Source organism: Myotis myotis, unplaced genomic scaffold, assembly GCF_014108235.1.
Source record: "Myotis myotis isolate mMyoMyo1 unplaced genomic scaffold, mMyoMyo1.p scaffold_m19_p_11, whole genome shotgun sequence".
Classification (NCBI taxonomy): domain Eukaryota; kingdom Metazoa; phylum Chordata; class Mammalia; order Chiroptera; family Vespertilionidae; genus Myotis; species Myotis myotis.
In genome coordinates this window covers 23,399,254-23,416,016 of record NW_023416315.1, presented here as the reverse complement: position 1 = coordinate 23,416,016, position 16,763 = coordinate 23,399,254, and the positions used below count along the sequence as shown (strand labels likewise).

General features: G+C 35.5%; 1 protein-coding gene across 6 annotated transcripts in view; it reads left to right on the top strand.

The window, feature by feature from the left end:
- MPP6 (membrane palmitoylated protein 6) overlaps positions 1 to 16,763 on the top strand; it is a 66,941-nt gene that overhangs the window by 35,642 nt on the left and 14,536 nt on the right. For 5 of the 6 annotated variants that reach the window (XM_036327872.1, XM_036327869.1, XM_036327867.1 and 2 more), the window contains exons 3-9: positions 2,694 to 2,846; positions 6,192 to 6,341; positions 7,120 to 7,347; positions 10,775 to 10,816; positions 12,350 to 12,481; positions 14,365 to 14,464; positions 14,792 to 14,860. In XM_036327872.1, the coding sequence (XP_036183765.1) occupies positions 2,694 to 2,846; positions 6,192 to 6,341; positions 7,120 to 7,347; positions 10,775 to 10,816; positions 12,350 to 12,481; positions 14,365 to 14,464; positions 14,792 to 14,860 (874 nt within the window). The remainder of the gene's footprint in view (positions 1 to 2,693; positions 2,847 to 6,191; positions 6,342 to 7,119; positions 7,348 to 10,774; positions 10,817 to 12,349; positions 12,482 to 14,364; positions 14,465 to 14,791; positions 14,861 to 16,763) is intronic. The other variant, XM_036327870.1, reaches the window with a different exon arrangement.

The following is a 16,763-nucleotide window of genomic DNA, read 5'->3' as shown; positions in this document are numbered from 1 at the left end:
CTGAAAAACCCCGCCTTTTATAAAATTTTCCATTGGTACGAGCTAATTAATGATGCAGATTCTTTATTTTATTCATAAACTTAATCTTCCTAAGATCACATGATATAAAGGTTTGGGCCCCTAAGTAGCCACTTGCAGATTGCCCAACTGGAAGTTTTACGTACATACTGGAGGCCCGGCGCCAACATTAATCTTACCATACATTTCATCTTTTTTCTATTATCATTAATGGAGAATAGTATTTGTCACTTTAGTTACAGCCCACAATTCTTGTTAAAAAAGATTTTTTTGTTTGCGAGCACGGTTGGACCGTGCTTGGGTGAAGTACTCGGACGTTCTGGAAGAGCGTGTTCTTCTCTGCAGTTTACTTGTCTAAGGTGCGGTGGCGAGTCAGGGTCTCAGAACTCGCCGCACAAGAAGGCTGGGCCAGTCACTGTGTTTTCTTCCAGGCACTTGTGGCAGGTGACACATATTTTTACTGAATTATGCTCACTTTCTAGTAGTGCTTTTTCTTAAAGGAAACAAGACCCATTTATTCAAACGCATGTGATTCATTTATCAGAGTTTCCTTTGTCCTTGGTTTGATTAAATTCCAGTTGGTACTCTTGTCTCTTGAAATCTACTAAATAAATTCTGACTTTAAATTTCTTTGACAAAACCTTAGAGCTAAAAAGCTACATATTAAAAAAGCAATCCCATTTACCATTGCAACAACGAGGTGATGTTAGCTGGCTGTTTGTATAGTGAAAAAGTCAAATAAGTTGTGGGGGTAAGAGCTCAAGCCTTGATGTTATACTGCCAGACTCCTACTTACTCGCATTGTGAACTTAAACACAGCACCTTCTCTCTTTTTGCATCAGTGTCTGTGTCTGTAAGGAGGGTGATAATAACATACCTAGTTTTGCTGAACACACACACATACACTTTCTTACACTATTCTCAGAATATAGTTCCTCACACACAGACACAAGCCCTCAATAAATGTTAACTTTTTCTTTTTGTCTTAAGCTTTCTTATATTATCATAAGAGAGTTAGAGTATTGCAAGGTTAATGATGCTAAATCAGATATTTATTAAAGTAAGTATCTGTATTAAAACAGTAATTCTTGCTTTTTTTGGAAGAGTTAACTAATTATGTATGTTATTTTAGTTTTTTTCCAATGTTGCTATTTATTCTGTGATATGTATTGAGTGTCTTCATTATCCTATTCTTATCAAGCTTTCAAAATATTACACACTTGCCTATTCTCATTCTCTGGCATTTCTAGTCTTCTTAATTTTTTCTTATCTAAATCTAATAGAAACTTTTCCTTCTATTTAAATTACATTTGGTCTTTTGACATTTTTCTTTGTTTAAAAGCAGTTATAATTTCTTCTTTATCAGTTTATTTCATGTGATTTAAAATTTCTTCTGAGAGGTGTTTCTTTAAAATGTTGCTTAATATATAGCCCCCCCTTCTACTTAAAAACTTGTTTTACTTTGTGAATCACCTAGGAAAAAATACATTTAAGTGAAAAATTGCATTTTAAAAATTAAAATGTGTATTTGGACTCTGAAGGATTCTTTCTATGACAGAAATAACATTTAAATATTATAGGTATCAAATAAGGTGTAATTGATAGTTACCACTTGAAATTAGGATTTTTCTTCAGCATTTACAGAAATGAATCTTAAAATATTATGTGTAAGACTTGACATCTTACATGGTTTCATTTATAAACTAAATCTTAATAATTATGATTTGCTATCTTCAAAATCAGACTGCAAGCATTTACCAGAAACACAAAGAACACTAAAATATGAAGACTGCATAGTGTTCATTCTCAGTTTGAATGTAAAACTCTGCTTTACTCCTTCAGTGAAAGGGTAATTAGGACGACTGATTTTCTGTGACAGTGTGATTCATGGTCCACTTTATGTGGAAAAGACTATGAGATTTTGAAAAAACAGCTTACGATATATAGACATGACATGACACCGTCCTTTAAGGTCCAGTTCAAGAACTGCCTCCCCAAACTGATTTATTTGCTGATTTGACTCTGAGTTTCCCAAAATGATTTTTATGATTTTTTAAATGGTAATCTATAGAATGATTATGTTCCTAATAACGCTTCATCTAGAGTTTGAGCCTAGACCAGAAAATCATTAGGAAATTCTATTGATAAGAAATATGTTTTTTATTGTCATTTGGACTATTTGTGTTGTTGTTGTTGTTTCTTACTGATTTCAGAGAGAGGAAGGGAGAAGGGGATAAAGATAGAAACATCAATGATAGAGAATCATTGATCAACTGCCTCCTGCACACCCCACACTGGGGATGGAGCCTGCAACCTGGGCATGTTCCCCAACTGAAAATGGAACCATAACCTCCTGGTTCATAGGTCAATGCTCAACCACTGAGCCATGCCAGCCTGGCATGGCCTATTTAGTTTTTTCTCATAGTTAAATTATAAAAATGAGTTTTTCATGGCTTAGGATAGGAATAGAGGCCAAGATTTATTATATTACATGAAAACATGTACTTAAAAATCTATATATTGCCTCTGATTGAAGTATTAAATTTGGTTTCAATGAATCACACTTTTAAGTCATATCTTTTAAAGCTTTATGTAAAGAAGCAAATCAAGAGGAAAACCACAGTCTGGAGTCAAACAATATGTATTATTACTTTTCCTATACTGTCTTTTCAAAGGCTCATGAGAGACTAGAAGATTCAAAACTAGAAGCTGTCAGTGACAATAACTTGGAATTAGTCAATGAAATTCTTGAAGATATCACTCCTCTAATCAACGTGGATGAGAATGTGGCAGAACTGGTTGGTATACTCAAAGAGCCCCACTTCCAGGTAAACTTCCCAGCTCTTCTCTCCAAGCCCCTATGTTCCCAAATAGTCTCCTTTCGCAGTGAAGTTCCAGTTTGAGATGAGGTTTTAGATATTATTTAGGTCCATATTTTGCAGAATGTAAATTCCAACATAGATGTTTTAATATTCTGATATTCTGAGGATACAAAAACACACGTGTAACTAAAGCACATTACGTCAATATATGAAGTCTGTCACAAAAATACATCAGAAAGGATTTTTCTTTGTGTAATTAAAAAAAAAGAAAAAGCCAAATCTGGTTCATCATCAGACCATATGCTAGAAACGTCTTTCTCCGTGATAGTGGCTTTTTCTTCCTCACTACCACTGTTTCCCAGACCTCCTTGTGACCAGTCATACATGTCTTCGGTGTTGCTTCTAGGGTTGGGGTGTAGTTGATAACCTTAGGACATCAGAGAGCAATGTAAGGATAGGAAGTAGAACATAACATACTTTTGATAGATACAAAACATAAGTGCAATTTAAGCATCGGTCTATATCAATGAAGAGTTAGTCATTTTAACAAAGAAAAACCAGTTTCAGGAGAGAAAGGGAGTGGGAGAGATATCTTATAAATCTGTAATGAAGGCAGTGTGGTATTGGATCAGCATTAGGAAAGTAGATTAATCGACAAGAATAGCAACCCCAGAAATATATCCACACGCCTATGGCTACCTGTCTTATGATGGAGATAGTACGTTTTAGTGGGGAAAGAATGGACTGTGTAATAAATGGTTGTGGGGTAGAGAAATAAAGTGTCACTTGCTTTCCACTGAAGATCTTGGGGGGCATCACCCCTTGCTTTTTCCTCAAAGACTTTCTCTGACTCCAACAATGTTAATGTAAAATATGAAGATTTAGAGTGAGATGGTTCCTACAGAAATCAGTATCTTAGGTACAAAAACATGGACACATCAGACACACCCTTTATGCAGGGGCCAGTTGATTGACGCCTTATAAAACATACTAAGGTATTGGGACTTTATACTTAGGACAATGGGAAACCATGGGTGGGGATGAGAGGAGGCATTTAACTGGGAGAGGTCTGATTATGGATCTAGATTGTTAAGTACTGAAGCAAGAAATTGTGATGGCATTATAAAATGAGGATTTTCCAGTGGTAAGCCATAAAATCAACAGGACATGGTGACTGGTTACATGTGACAGTTGCAGAAGAGAGATGTGGGAAGTTGATTAAGGGTAGGATTTCTGACCATTGGCATCACTGAGGTTAGGAACACTCTAGCACAGTGGTTCTCAACCTTCTGGCCCTTTAAATACAGTTTCTCATGTTGTGACCCAGCCATAAAATTATTTTCGTTGCTACTTCATAACTGTAGTGTTGCTACTTTTATGAATCGTAATGTAAATATCTGATATGCAGGATGGTCTCAGGCGATCCCTGTGAAAGGGTGGTTCAACCGCCAAAGGGGTTGCGACCCACAGGTTGAGAACCGCTGTGCTAGCAGAATCTGAACATGTGAATGTTGAGGTAACTGGCCATATTAGGTCTGTGATACCTCAGAAGCATCTGGGTAGTGCTCTTAGACAAGCTGTCTTCTTTAAGTAAATACATAAAACTTCATAGGTATACATTTATATAGCTTAATAAATACATTAAACTAGAAAATAGCAAGCAAAAATACAAAAATTAAGACATTGTATTCTTATGACCCAAATTACTATCTTAGTGCATATTCCTCCATTTTTTTCTGTGCATAAATGTACTTTCTTTTCTTTACTAATTGAGATCATTTTTCACAAGGTATTTTGTAATTCACCCTTTTTTTCAATCATTGATTGCCACTTTTCCATTTAAGTGGACCTCCGTCTCAGGTGCACATACTATATTCAAATGTCTTTATTTGACGCCAAAATATTCTTTACAGCTATTTTGTACATACAGGCTTCCAACCTCGGTCCATGTGCAGCATCTGGTTGGACCATCTCTCTCTCCCTTGGTTATGATGTTGACCTTTTGAAGAGGTCAGGTTATTATTCTGTGGCATGTCCCACTTTCTGGATGTATCTGGTTGCTTCCCTACTGTGTTGTTATCTATCCTTTCTAGTTCCTGTAAACATAAGTTCTATCTAAAAGGTCGGTATTCAAGTTAATTATTTGGAACTCGAATTCATTTTAAATGATGTGATGCAACATGAATTAAATTGTTTCAGAAATGTGCAGTGCCTGGTTGGCCCACCACTATTGACGCTGAGATTGGTCCCTGATTAAGGGCAATGACAGTCTAACCCTTCCTTTGAAAGCTTTTCCACTAGAAGTAATCTAGTATATTATTATTCTAGCATTATACACATTCTGTTTCCTTTCAACCATTTACCTACATTAATAATCCTTGCCTGAATCAATATTTTCATTAGAGGTTGTACGTGACATTTTTCAGATTCTCTCACTCTGCATTTGTTAGCCAGTGTTCTTATATAAAAAGGGTTTTCCTCATCAGGTAGGCTATTGAGCTACTCTGTAATGCATTTCCCACTGAAACATCAGTGAAATGCTTGATCCTTCCCTTTACCAATTTTCAAAGTAAAGCATTACTTAAAATAGCATTGGTCTATATTAATGAAGAGTGTTTTCAGTCTTTTGTTTTTTAAAAAGCACTCTGGAGTTATGGATTTTTCATTAATTCAGTATGTTTCAGTCCTCTACAATGCTTAACTTCTTTGATTTTCAAATTATCATAATTGTGTTATGTTGTAGGCAGATTTTTAGTCTATTAATCTGACGTAATGAAAGATCTGGATCAAAGGTATAAAATTGGGAATTAATAATATATAAATAGTGGTTCAAGTCACAGGAACGAATATTTCCTAAGAGGAGAGAACAGAGTGAAAACAAAGACCGGGTTAGAGATTTGAGTGACTTCAGCATTTATAGGAATAATCCTCTTACACGGATTTGTTCCCTTTTCCTTTTTGAAATTTTTCTTTAGTCTCTTACACATATTTTTATGAAATAGCCAGAAATTATCCACGAAACCTATATGTTAATTATTTATATTTTGAACCAGTTGACATTTGCTCCCTTCATATTTAAAAAAAAAATGTTTTTATTGATTTCAGAGAGAGAAGGGGAGTTAGAAACATCAATGATGAATCATTGATCAGCTGCCTCCTACATGCCCCCTACTGGGCCTGTGCTCTGATGGGGCGCTGAGCAGTGACCTCCTGGTTCATGGGTCTATGCTCAAAACACCGAGGCATGCCAGCCGGGCTCTTCTTTGCATTTTTGATTTATGGTTTTTGAACTTGCATTTTAAAATCTCAAAAAACATTTTTAACCTAGCTTTATGTTTTGAATCCTTACAGTCACTCTTGGAAGCCCATGATATTGTGGCATCAAAGTGTTATGACTCACCTCCATCAAGCCCGGAAATGAATAATTCTGTTAATAATCAGTTATTACCAGTAGATGCCATTCGTATTCTTGGTATTCACAAAAGAGCTGGGGAGCCATTGGTGAGTAGATGAATTGGCGCCTTCTTCACACTGAAGCTGCCACACTGTTGCTCAGCCCTGCTCTCATTTTCTTCTCTTTCATAACTCGCACCATCATGAAAACTTCATTTGTGTTTGTTTTATGTGGGTTTTGGCCTCTGTATAAAATATACTCCTGATGCTGTTTCAACTTGATTTAGCATACAAAATTAAACCAAGATAAACGTTAAATTGAATTAGAGGCCAGAATAAGTGCTTCATTTTTTTCCTGTGCCCTTTGAAGAAATTAGCTCAGATTGCTTGCTAATGAAGTAGCAAAACACGGAAGAAAGTTGTTATTAAAAAGTGAAGAAATGGTAGGGAGAGCTCTATAAGTAGTGAAGTTTATAATTTCCTACTTAAAATTATTATTTTTGGATCCTGACTAAAAACAGTGAAATGGTGAAAAAGAAAAGCCGGGAACAAGGCCTATCTGTCTTTTCTTGTTCCTTTGAGGTAACTTTTATCCTGTGGAATGCAGCCTAATATATTTTTCACTTTTTCAGGTTAAAAGTCCTTTTTTAAGAGATTTGACTCTTGACACAGGAGAGAACATGGGAAAAACAGGAATGATCCACTCGCCTACTTTTAGAACTGTTTTCATATATGTGTATATATATAATATATATGTATGTATATATATATTATATATGTATATATATAATATATGTCATATATTATATATATATATATTCATGAGTTTTTAAGATTTATTTTTAAGTCTAAAATCAATGACAATTTTGTTCCTTATTTCCTTTAGGGTGTAACCTTTAGGGTTGAAAATAATGACCTGGTGATCGCCCGAATCCTTCATGGAGGCATGATAGATCGACAAGGTCTGCTCCATGTAGGAGATATCATTAAAGAAGTCAATGGCCACGAGGTTGGAAACAATCCAAAGGAATTACAAGAGTTACTGAAAAATATTAGTGGAAGTGTCACCCTAAAAATCTTACCAAGCTATAGAGATTCCATTATTCCTCAACAGGTTAGTAATAAGATTCTTGGTAATTTTTAGATTACTTTTATCACACTGTTGGATATAACTAGCCACCAGTTGCTACTCTTTTGCTAAAGAAATGAGGGGGCAAAACTGTCTGATTTAATTGTTCTGATATGCCTTATTTTGTCATGGGTGAATTTTTGAATTTTTGAACAACCTCATCTTACTACTATAAAGGAATTAGTAAAGAAATCTTTTTGTGAACACCACAAACTGCCATTTCAGTAACATACAGCTAGGTAAAAAAAAAAAACATAAAGCTTTTTAGTCATTAATCTAGCAAATATTTTTTGATACTTGTTATGTTCCAGCCCCTGTGAGAGAATAATGTAGTCCCAACCACCTATAGCTCAGTGTACATGGGATGGGCTAAAAGAGCAATTTTCAACCCCTGTGCTGCAAGAATTTTTAAAACATGCAATACCTGGCCCAGCCGGCATGGCTCAGTGGTTGAGTGTCGACCTATGAACCAGGAGTTTACGATTTGATTCCCAGTCAGGGCATACGCCCAGGTTGCGGGCTCGATCCCCCATGTGAGGTATGCAGGAGGCAGCTGATCAATTCCCTTTTATCATTGATGTTTCTCTCTCTCTCTCTCCCTCTCCTGTCCTCTCTGAAATCAATTAAAAAAAACAATTTTATTTAAAAACAAACAAAAAACTATACAATACCTGAGTATTTACTTAAGGGCACTGACCTCTTTTCCTTTAGATTGTCAAATAAAAAATGACAACAGACAACACAATACCAGTCTGGGGTGAATGAATCAAAATTATACCCTTTTTTTTTGATCAGCAAAAATATATTTTTTGGTGTGCCGCAGAATTTTAGTAATTCGTTTATGTGTACCATGACGTGAAAAAGGTTGAAAATTGCTGATGTAATAGAATTGTAAAGGAAGAAAAAAATAATGAAGTAATTATTCATTACAAAGAAGCAGTTGACGATTATGGTGAGAATGTTGGAACTGAGGAGAGGGTTTTCAAGCCTAGATAATATAGAAATAGGAAATATCTACCAGTGTTTTAGATATCTTTAATTGTTCACTTTATTCCAGAAATTTATTGTTTCATGTGTGAGTGAAATTGTGTTTCTTTAATCTAAGATGCTACTAGTGTAAAAGGCTAGTTTTTGTATTTCTATGCAATTCTTTGAAATAACATGTTGAGTACCTGTTTTATATTGTTATTCAGAGGGTAGGGTACAATATTTAGTCATGATTTTAGTATGTAAATTGTACTTCTGAATATATATATAGTATATATAGGCTTATAATGAACTTTGGTGAAATGAAGGTAGAGAGAGACCTTGACTTCAAGGAAAAGAATCATGAATTGGCACACTTCCATTTGGAAAAGTAGAGCCAAAGATTTACTTTTTAAAATTACGTATTAGTTTTGATACTTAGAAAGATTCCAGCCCCCTCTGGTCCAAACTCCAGAATTCTTACAAGCTCACAATGACCATAATGGACTTTTGTGGGAAAAATAAATTTTTATAGTATTAATAGCTAGGACTTTGGCCTAAATTCCTCTGTAAATTCTGCAGTTGGTGAACTGATCTGAACGATGGGGAATGCGAGGCCATTTAGCCCCGTGTTAGGCCACCTTGGTCTTCCTGCTCATCTCCTCAGCTTGGTGACTGTCTGGTCCGGCTCCACCACTTGCCCTTTTCCCGAGTTGCAAAGTGGAAACTTTTCTGTGCAGTTAGCTGGATCCAGGGTATAGCTCACCTAGTTTCCACTTTTTAGGAATCACCGTCTTCGTTGTCCAGTACCTTGACAAATGTTTCTTATATTTTGTCCAGTTTTTTAATTGTTTCAGATTGGAGGATCCTTGTTATTTCATCTTAGAAGCAGGAGTCATTTTATCTTTTATTACCATAAAAATTTAATTTTTGAATAAACAAATCATTCCCACAGTTCAAAATTCAAGCAATATAAATTCATAGTCAGTTAAAACCTCCCTCCTAATTCTCTACCAACCTAACCCTCACTCCCTCCATAAGATGCCATGCTGTTAGTGTCTCTCCAGGGCTTCTTTGTTCATATGCAAGTGAGTAAGAATTATATATTCTCTTTCCCCTTCCACCTCCTGTTTAATGAAAAGGTTACATAACATAGTATGCACACTCTAAACCTTGTTTTTTTTGTTTGTTTGTTTTTCAATTAACTATGTTATCTTGTTTCCTTTTTGGTACATCGTCTGCTTGTTGAAATATATCCCCCCTTTTTTATTTAATATCTGCAGTGTTATATTACTTAAGTTTGCCATCATTTGTTTAATCAGTCCCTATTGTTAAGTAATTAAGTTGTGTCTGATCTTTTTCAGTCAGTTGCTAATAGTCTTCTACATAAGTTACTTTGTATAGGTCTGCATAGCATTGCTATTGAATACATTCCCGTAGGTGGGTTGCTAAGGTGGAGAGTTTTTGCATTTGTGATTTTGATAGTTACTGCCAAATTGTCCTCCCAAGGGGTTGAACCAGTTTTTTCACCAATCTGTTAGAAAAATGGCTATTGGCCCATAGACCTAGCCATGGTATATTCACATATTTGGATTTCTGCTAATCTGATGGGAAGAAATGTGATAATATAATTTTATTTTTCTATTCTGAGTGAGGTTGAATATCTCCTCCTGTGTTTAAAAGCCATTTGTACTTCCTTTTCTTTCTTGCATCTTCTTTAGATTGTTAGTCATTCAGAATATGGGATTGAAATACTTTAGGTTGTGTTTAGCAACTTTTTAATAACGAGTGACTAGTTAACATCCATAGCCTCTTAGTGAAACACTTTAAAATGCACTTAATAAAATGTAATTATACCTGACAAATATCTAATGACTTTAAGCTCATTACAAATGTTTAGATCAAAGATTGGGTTCATTAATTTTTTTTCAGACAAATTTTCAAAGTAAAACCAGTTTAATATGTTCCAAAATTAATTTGATAAATTAATAAATAAAAATTATTTCTTCTAGAAATTCTTTACATTTGAAAGGTATAATTTTTGTTCCACAAATAATGACATTTTCAGAACAATTTGATGGGAGTAGGGGAATGAATGTTTGAAATTTGGACTTCCTCAGAAAGCTTTATGCCACAGATAAGAATAATAAACATAGGCATGTTTAGATGACAGGGTGCCCTTATTATTCATTCAGTGCAGTTTTCTTGAGAAGTAAGGCATAGCCCAGTAGTTTTACAACTTTGCATACTCGTCTGCCTCATTCAAACCCCTCTATAGTTTTGCTGCTTTGATTTATAATGTTCAGACATGGACAATTCTTTCAGGAAGTAGTTGCTTGACTAAATGAGTGAAGTAATAAGATGGGCCAGTGTTTGTTTATATTTTGTTGATTCATTATCCCTTTAAAGCCTGGCTTTATTTATGTGATGAAAAATGTATTTTTAGAGTGGCATCAGTATGGAGAGGCATCCAGCTCATGTCCGTCAGGTATGCTGTTACTCCAGGGCATTCTCTGCTGCTCGGTTTTTCTGTCCTACCAGACAACTAAATCTGCCTTGATTAAACTTAATCATTTTGGATTTTCTCCATTGCCAAATCATTGAGCTGCATGCTATTGTCAAGTTAGCCAGTTGTCACATTTTAGGCAAGCTTAATATTACTTGTATGCTTGCATTTAGATATTTCTAAAATTGCAGATCATAAAAAATTATTGGCTTACTGATTTTTTTAGGCATTAATATTTAGCCTTTCCAAAGTTATTGAAAATGTTCAGAATGCTTTCTTTGAAAATCACCTAATTGTAAATAACTAAAATTTTATCAAATTTTCCAAATTTAGTTATTTTAAATTATTTAATATGCATCCACAATATTGCATCTTACTACACTAATAATATCTGCTTGTGTTATTTGAATATCTTGTGTGGTTATATTTATAGAAATATGATAAGTAGAAAAATAACATTATTTTGACTAATTATGTGTTTTCCTGCTTGTTAAAGTTTACTTGCTGATTAATGCTAAGTAAGTTCTTTAGAAGATAAAAATTGAATTTCTATAAATATTCATGAAAAAATTGTTTTAAGAAAGTAATCTATCTGAACTTGCCATCAAATACTGAAAATGCTTAGCTTAATTAGAATTCAAATTAAAGTGACTAAGCAAAATACTGTAGGTACTGGAGATCATAACTAACTGGTAACTGACATACTTATATTTATAAAACAGATTTAAAAGAAATTTGTATAATTAAATGAATTTAAAATAGTTTCCAGGCTTTTTCGGTATTTATCTTATTTAATACTGATTTAAATCAGAGCAAGATGATTCCAGAAAAGTATTTTCCACACTAGTTTTGGCCAGTGTAAGTCTATGTAGTTACCTTTTAAGGTTACTAAATATATTTCGGGTCTGACTTCCACATGAACTTTCATTATTTAATTTTGGTTTCAGAGCCCTTTCAAAAAGTCAGTCCTAATATATCTGAAATATATGCCTTAAATCAACTGCATATATTGTTTAGGATGTTAATGTGGTGCTAATGTTTACTTCATATTTTCTTTTCTGATACCAAATTATTAATGTTCTAATAGTTTAATTTTTATTTGAGAGAGACAAGTTCCATAGTTGAAGTATTAAATACATTGTCAATTACAATAAAATCAACGTGGTTTGAAAAAGGTTTCAAAAATCCCGTGATAAATGATACATCAATGGTACTTTTGTTTTCATTTCATTGTTTTTTTTTGTTTTTTGTTTTTTGTTTTTAAATATATTTCATTGATTTTTCACAGAGAGGAAGGGAGAGAGATAGAGAGCGAGAAACATCGATGAGAGAGAAACATCAATCAGCTGCCTCCCGCACATCTCCCACTGGGGATGTGCCCGCAACCCAGGCACACGCCCCTGACCGGAATCGAACCCGGGACCTCCCAGTCCGCAGGCTGACGCTCTATCCACTGAGCCAAACCGGTTTTGGCCATTTCATTGTTTTAATAATACTTTTAATTGTGTGTTTTAGGTATTTGTGAAATGTCATTTTGATTATAATCCATACAATGATAACCTGATTCCCTGCAAAGAAGCAGGATTGAAGTTTTCAAAAGGAGAAATTCTTCAGATTGTAAACAGAGAAGATCCAAATTGGTGGCAGGTGAGTGTGCTGCTCAGAATTTCCTCACTTGCTTTTTTATTTTCAACCTTAATGTGGCCAATATCTGCATATTCAGGAAGAAAGTATAAGCATTCGTTCCAATGGTTTTACCTGCATGAACAACTCTGGCTGCAGGGCTGCTAATTTTGTGGACAGAGGACCAAATTGAGAGGGAATTTGTGAATGGCTATTAATAAATGCAGAATTAACTAGCCTGTGGTGCCACTACTGGTTTAGGGATTAGACCTGTTGGTGCTTCCCCATGGGTGATTGCAGTATAATACAGAATTAGGCAGGAACAACTCATTTGGGGTCTTCCCTTTTCAGTGTTTTTGTTTGTTTTAACCAAGGAGTCTTTTATTGTGGTTGTAGTAATCGTTCTCTTGTCTTCCTTCCCTCTGAATACTTTCATGGCAAATAAAGCATAATTTTTTAAACTCTTAAAGCTATTTGCCCACCTCTTTCATTTACTGAGAAATGAAGGCGTGCTTTATTGTCAGTGTTGTTTTTGATCGTGGATTGAATTCTGTGTGTATGGAAAGGATGTGTGTTAGCACTGTATTTTGCCCCTTCTGTTTTCCAAAGCTGTGTGATGATGTTCTTCTTCCTCCTTCTCTTAATACAGCTTTCAGAAATCTCTAGCAGCCATAAGTCTGTTTTTGTCATTGTTTACATTGGCCAACAACCACACTGTTCAGAACTGGAGAAACTAACAAATCAGAAAGTCTAAACTCCCTTAAACTGTCAGAGTCTCATTGAAGAACAAGCTGTGAGAGGAAGGACCAGGACCTAGCACCAAACTCTAAATCAAACTGAGATATCAGAAACTCACATTAGCCCTAATAAGTTATAGTGGCTTCTAAGGGGAATGAATTACAAGAATGAGAACAATCTCACTGGTGTGTCCTTATAGTTACAGTAAATTACGACATCAATATGTACAAGTACACTGTGCAACAGGTTAGAAAACTAAGAAACGAGTAAATTAAATAGAATTCATGATTTCAAGAAGTTTCTATTGAATTTCTTAGACTGCTCACCTGAAAAATCTGCCTTCTGTGGCTGTTTCTTTTATTGAACTTTTCCAATATTGTCTTTTCCCCCCCCACGTTTTGAATGCCATCTGTCATCTAATCCTTTTCACCATTGTCTCAGTTTCTTCCTGCATTTTGTGGTCTATTCCTTTAATCCTTTTTTTTTCTTCCTCAGGATTTTAATTGCTAAAAATGTACCAGATTTTTTTAATGCTAGTTTGTTATAATAAAGTCACTAAGTTTGTGGGAGAAGCCACTAGTAGCCAGTTCTCCAGCCACTATGTTAAACTAGCACTTCTTTGGATTTTACTTTGAAAGTTAGTTCTTGACAGTAGGTGAAGTTTTACTCTTTTAGACTTACTGTTTCTCAGGATACTCAGATTGCTGATAGCGTGAATTAAATGCTCCCCTCTGTTTTCCCGAAGCTGACTTTCTCTTTGATTTGGCGTCAGGAAATACCAACATGGTAGGATTAAGGCTGATTGTAATATCTTACTAAAGGATGCTAGATAAAATTTCCTGTAAATACATACACTAGCATTCCTTTCTTTCCATTCTTTGACTAACTTGGTGTTAAAAATAAAAAGTTTTAGTAATTTAAAGAGCCTGTATACTTTTTTTATTTTGGTCCCAAAATTTTCTTACAGTTGGTGGGTGGGTTGACTAGGTGCCACTTGATTCCTCAGTGCTGAAGTGTTTAAATGACTTGACAGTGCCATGGATTTAAATCTCAAGGTCAGTTTTAAGAGCAAATGTGGTATTTTTTACTGACTACTGCTTGTTCTACTTTTTAGAATATCGTCTCAAGTTTTGGTCACTGAGATATGCAATTCGTTAATTTGATTCTAGGCTAGCCATGTAAAAGAGGGAGGAAGCGCTGGCCTCATTCCAAGCCAGTTCCTGGAAGAGAAGAGAAAGGCATTTGTTAGAAGAGACTGGGACAATTCAGGTGATGAGCTCCACATAATAAGTAACAAGCTGTCCTTTGTGGACACCTTTCTTTGCCTCTTTCATCTGAATTAGCAAGTGAATTTATTTACTGTATGTCTAGAATTAATCCCTCCCATCTATCTGCTTTATTGTGTCTCAAAAGTAAACTTTTCGATCCCGTTCTGCCACCTGCTGGTATGGTACCAGAATTCAGTGTGGCTCACCTGCCCCCTTCTGCTTTGTAGGATGCAACACTGGGAAGATCATGCTCCCACCCCTGACGAATCCACAGGGCAATTGTATCATATTTTGACATTCAAGTTATATTTGTCTTTTCATCCTTTAGGGCCTTTTTGTGGAACCCTAAGTAGCAAAAAAAAGAAAAAGATGATGTATCTCACCACCAGAAATGCAGGTGTGTTTGCAGTACTTTTTGAGAAGTCCAAGTGAAATAGCTTTATAATATTAATTGGTGTGGCATAGAGTCTATGTATATAATTTTCAATGAATATAATTCAGATTAGTACCCAGTTCAAGGGGTTGGCATGTGAACACATGGTACAATTTAATATGAAGAAATTTAAATTCTGATGTTATATATGCTTATGCTATGACCAATTTGCTTGTTTTATAATTTGCAACACAGTGAATTGTTTAGGATGCTTATATTAATAAAGGAGCAATGTTATAATTGAAGCTATTTGTTCAGAGAATTTTGATAATTTATGTGTCATTTCTAAAGAGCAAAATGCCTTTATGAAGGTCTGAAAGAGTTATGATTAAAGGCAACTATATTCAGGAATAACATTGTCCATGGCTCTTTTGGGAAAATAGTACTGGCCAATGAATCTTGGTTTGATCCAGGAGGACTCTTTCTTAAATCTTTTAGACGTAAGGAAGATAAATAGGACAACTGCCGTCGTTTCTCCTTTCAGTGCAGTGTTTCTCAACCTGTTGGCCCTTTACAGTTCCTCATGTTGTGACCCAACCACAAAATTATTTTCGTTGCTACTTCATAACTGTAATGTTGCCACTGTTACGAATCGTAAAGCAAATATCTGATATGCAGGATGGTCTTAGGCAACCCCTGTGAAAGGGTCGTTCGACCGCCAAAGGGGTCGTGACCCACAGGTTGAGAACCGGTGGGTTAGAGGCTCAGAGGAATGCCCTGCAGCTCTGGAGGCTTACTCGAAGGATTGTCAATTTTAAAGCACTTTCTTGACTTCAGAGCTGCCTCTCCACTGGTAATAAACTAAATTGCATACTCTAAGGCAGTGGTCGGCAAACTGCAGCTCGCGAGCCACATGCGGCTCTTTGGCCCCTTGAGTGTGGCTCTTCCACAAAATACCACGTGCGGGTGCGCATGGGCCACGAAGTTTCAATCGCACTGTCCATGCGCACCCGCACGTGGTATTTTGTGGAAGAGCCACACTCAAGGGGCCAAAGAGCCGCATGTGGCTCGCGAGCCGCAGTTTGCCGACCACTACTCTAAGGGAAATATAATAATAAATTATAATATAATAAATAAGGAGATAATAGGCTCTTCCTCAACATTGGTTAAGCTACTGTGGGGAAACTGCAAAGAGTTGCTGTTAAAATAACCTAAGGAGTATTCTTACTATAGATTGAGAGTGATAGCTATAATGATGGCAGTAGAATATTTCAAACTCAGTTTAGCCTTATTATTCATGAAATATGTGTTCTTAAGTCTTTCTTATAAAATAGAAAATTTGTAATTTCACCATTGACTATGAATATAATTTTGGAATGTATTTCCAGTGAAAATAATTTGGATCCTATATTTTATTTTATACATATTTTCAGAATCTTAATATTTAAATGTCAGTATGTTGTCTATATGCATTTATTAATCAAACTTATTTGCAGATTTGCAGAGTCACCAAGATAGTACTTGTTCATTTATGACACTGGAAGGGCACACTCATTCTATAAGGACTACTCATTGATGTCACTGGGAGGGCACACTCATTCTATAAGGATTACTCATTGATGTCACTGGGAGGGCACACTCATTCTATAAGGACTACTCATTGATGTCACTGGGAGGGCACACTCATTCTATAAGGACTACTCATTGATGTCACTGGGAGGGCACACTCATTCTATAAGGATTACTCATTGATGTCACTGGGAGGGCACACTCATTCTATAAGGACTACTCATTGATGTCACTGGGAGGGCACACTCATTCTATAAGGACTACTCATTGATGTCACTGGGAGGGCACACTCATTCTATAAGGATTACTCATTGATATCACTGGGAGGGCACACTCATTCTATAAGGACTACTCATTG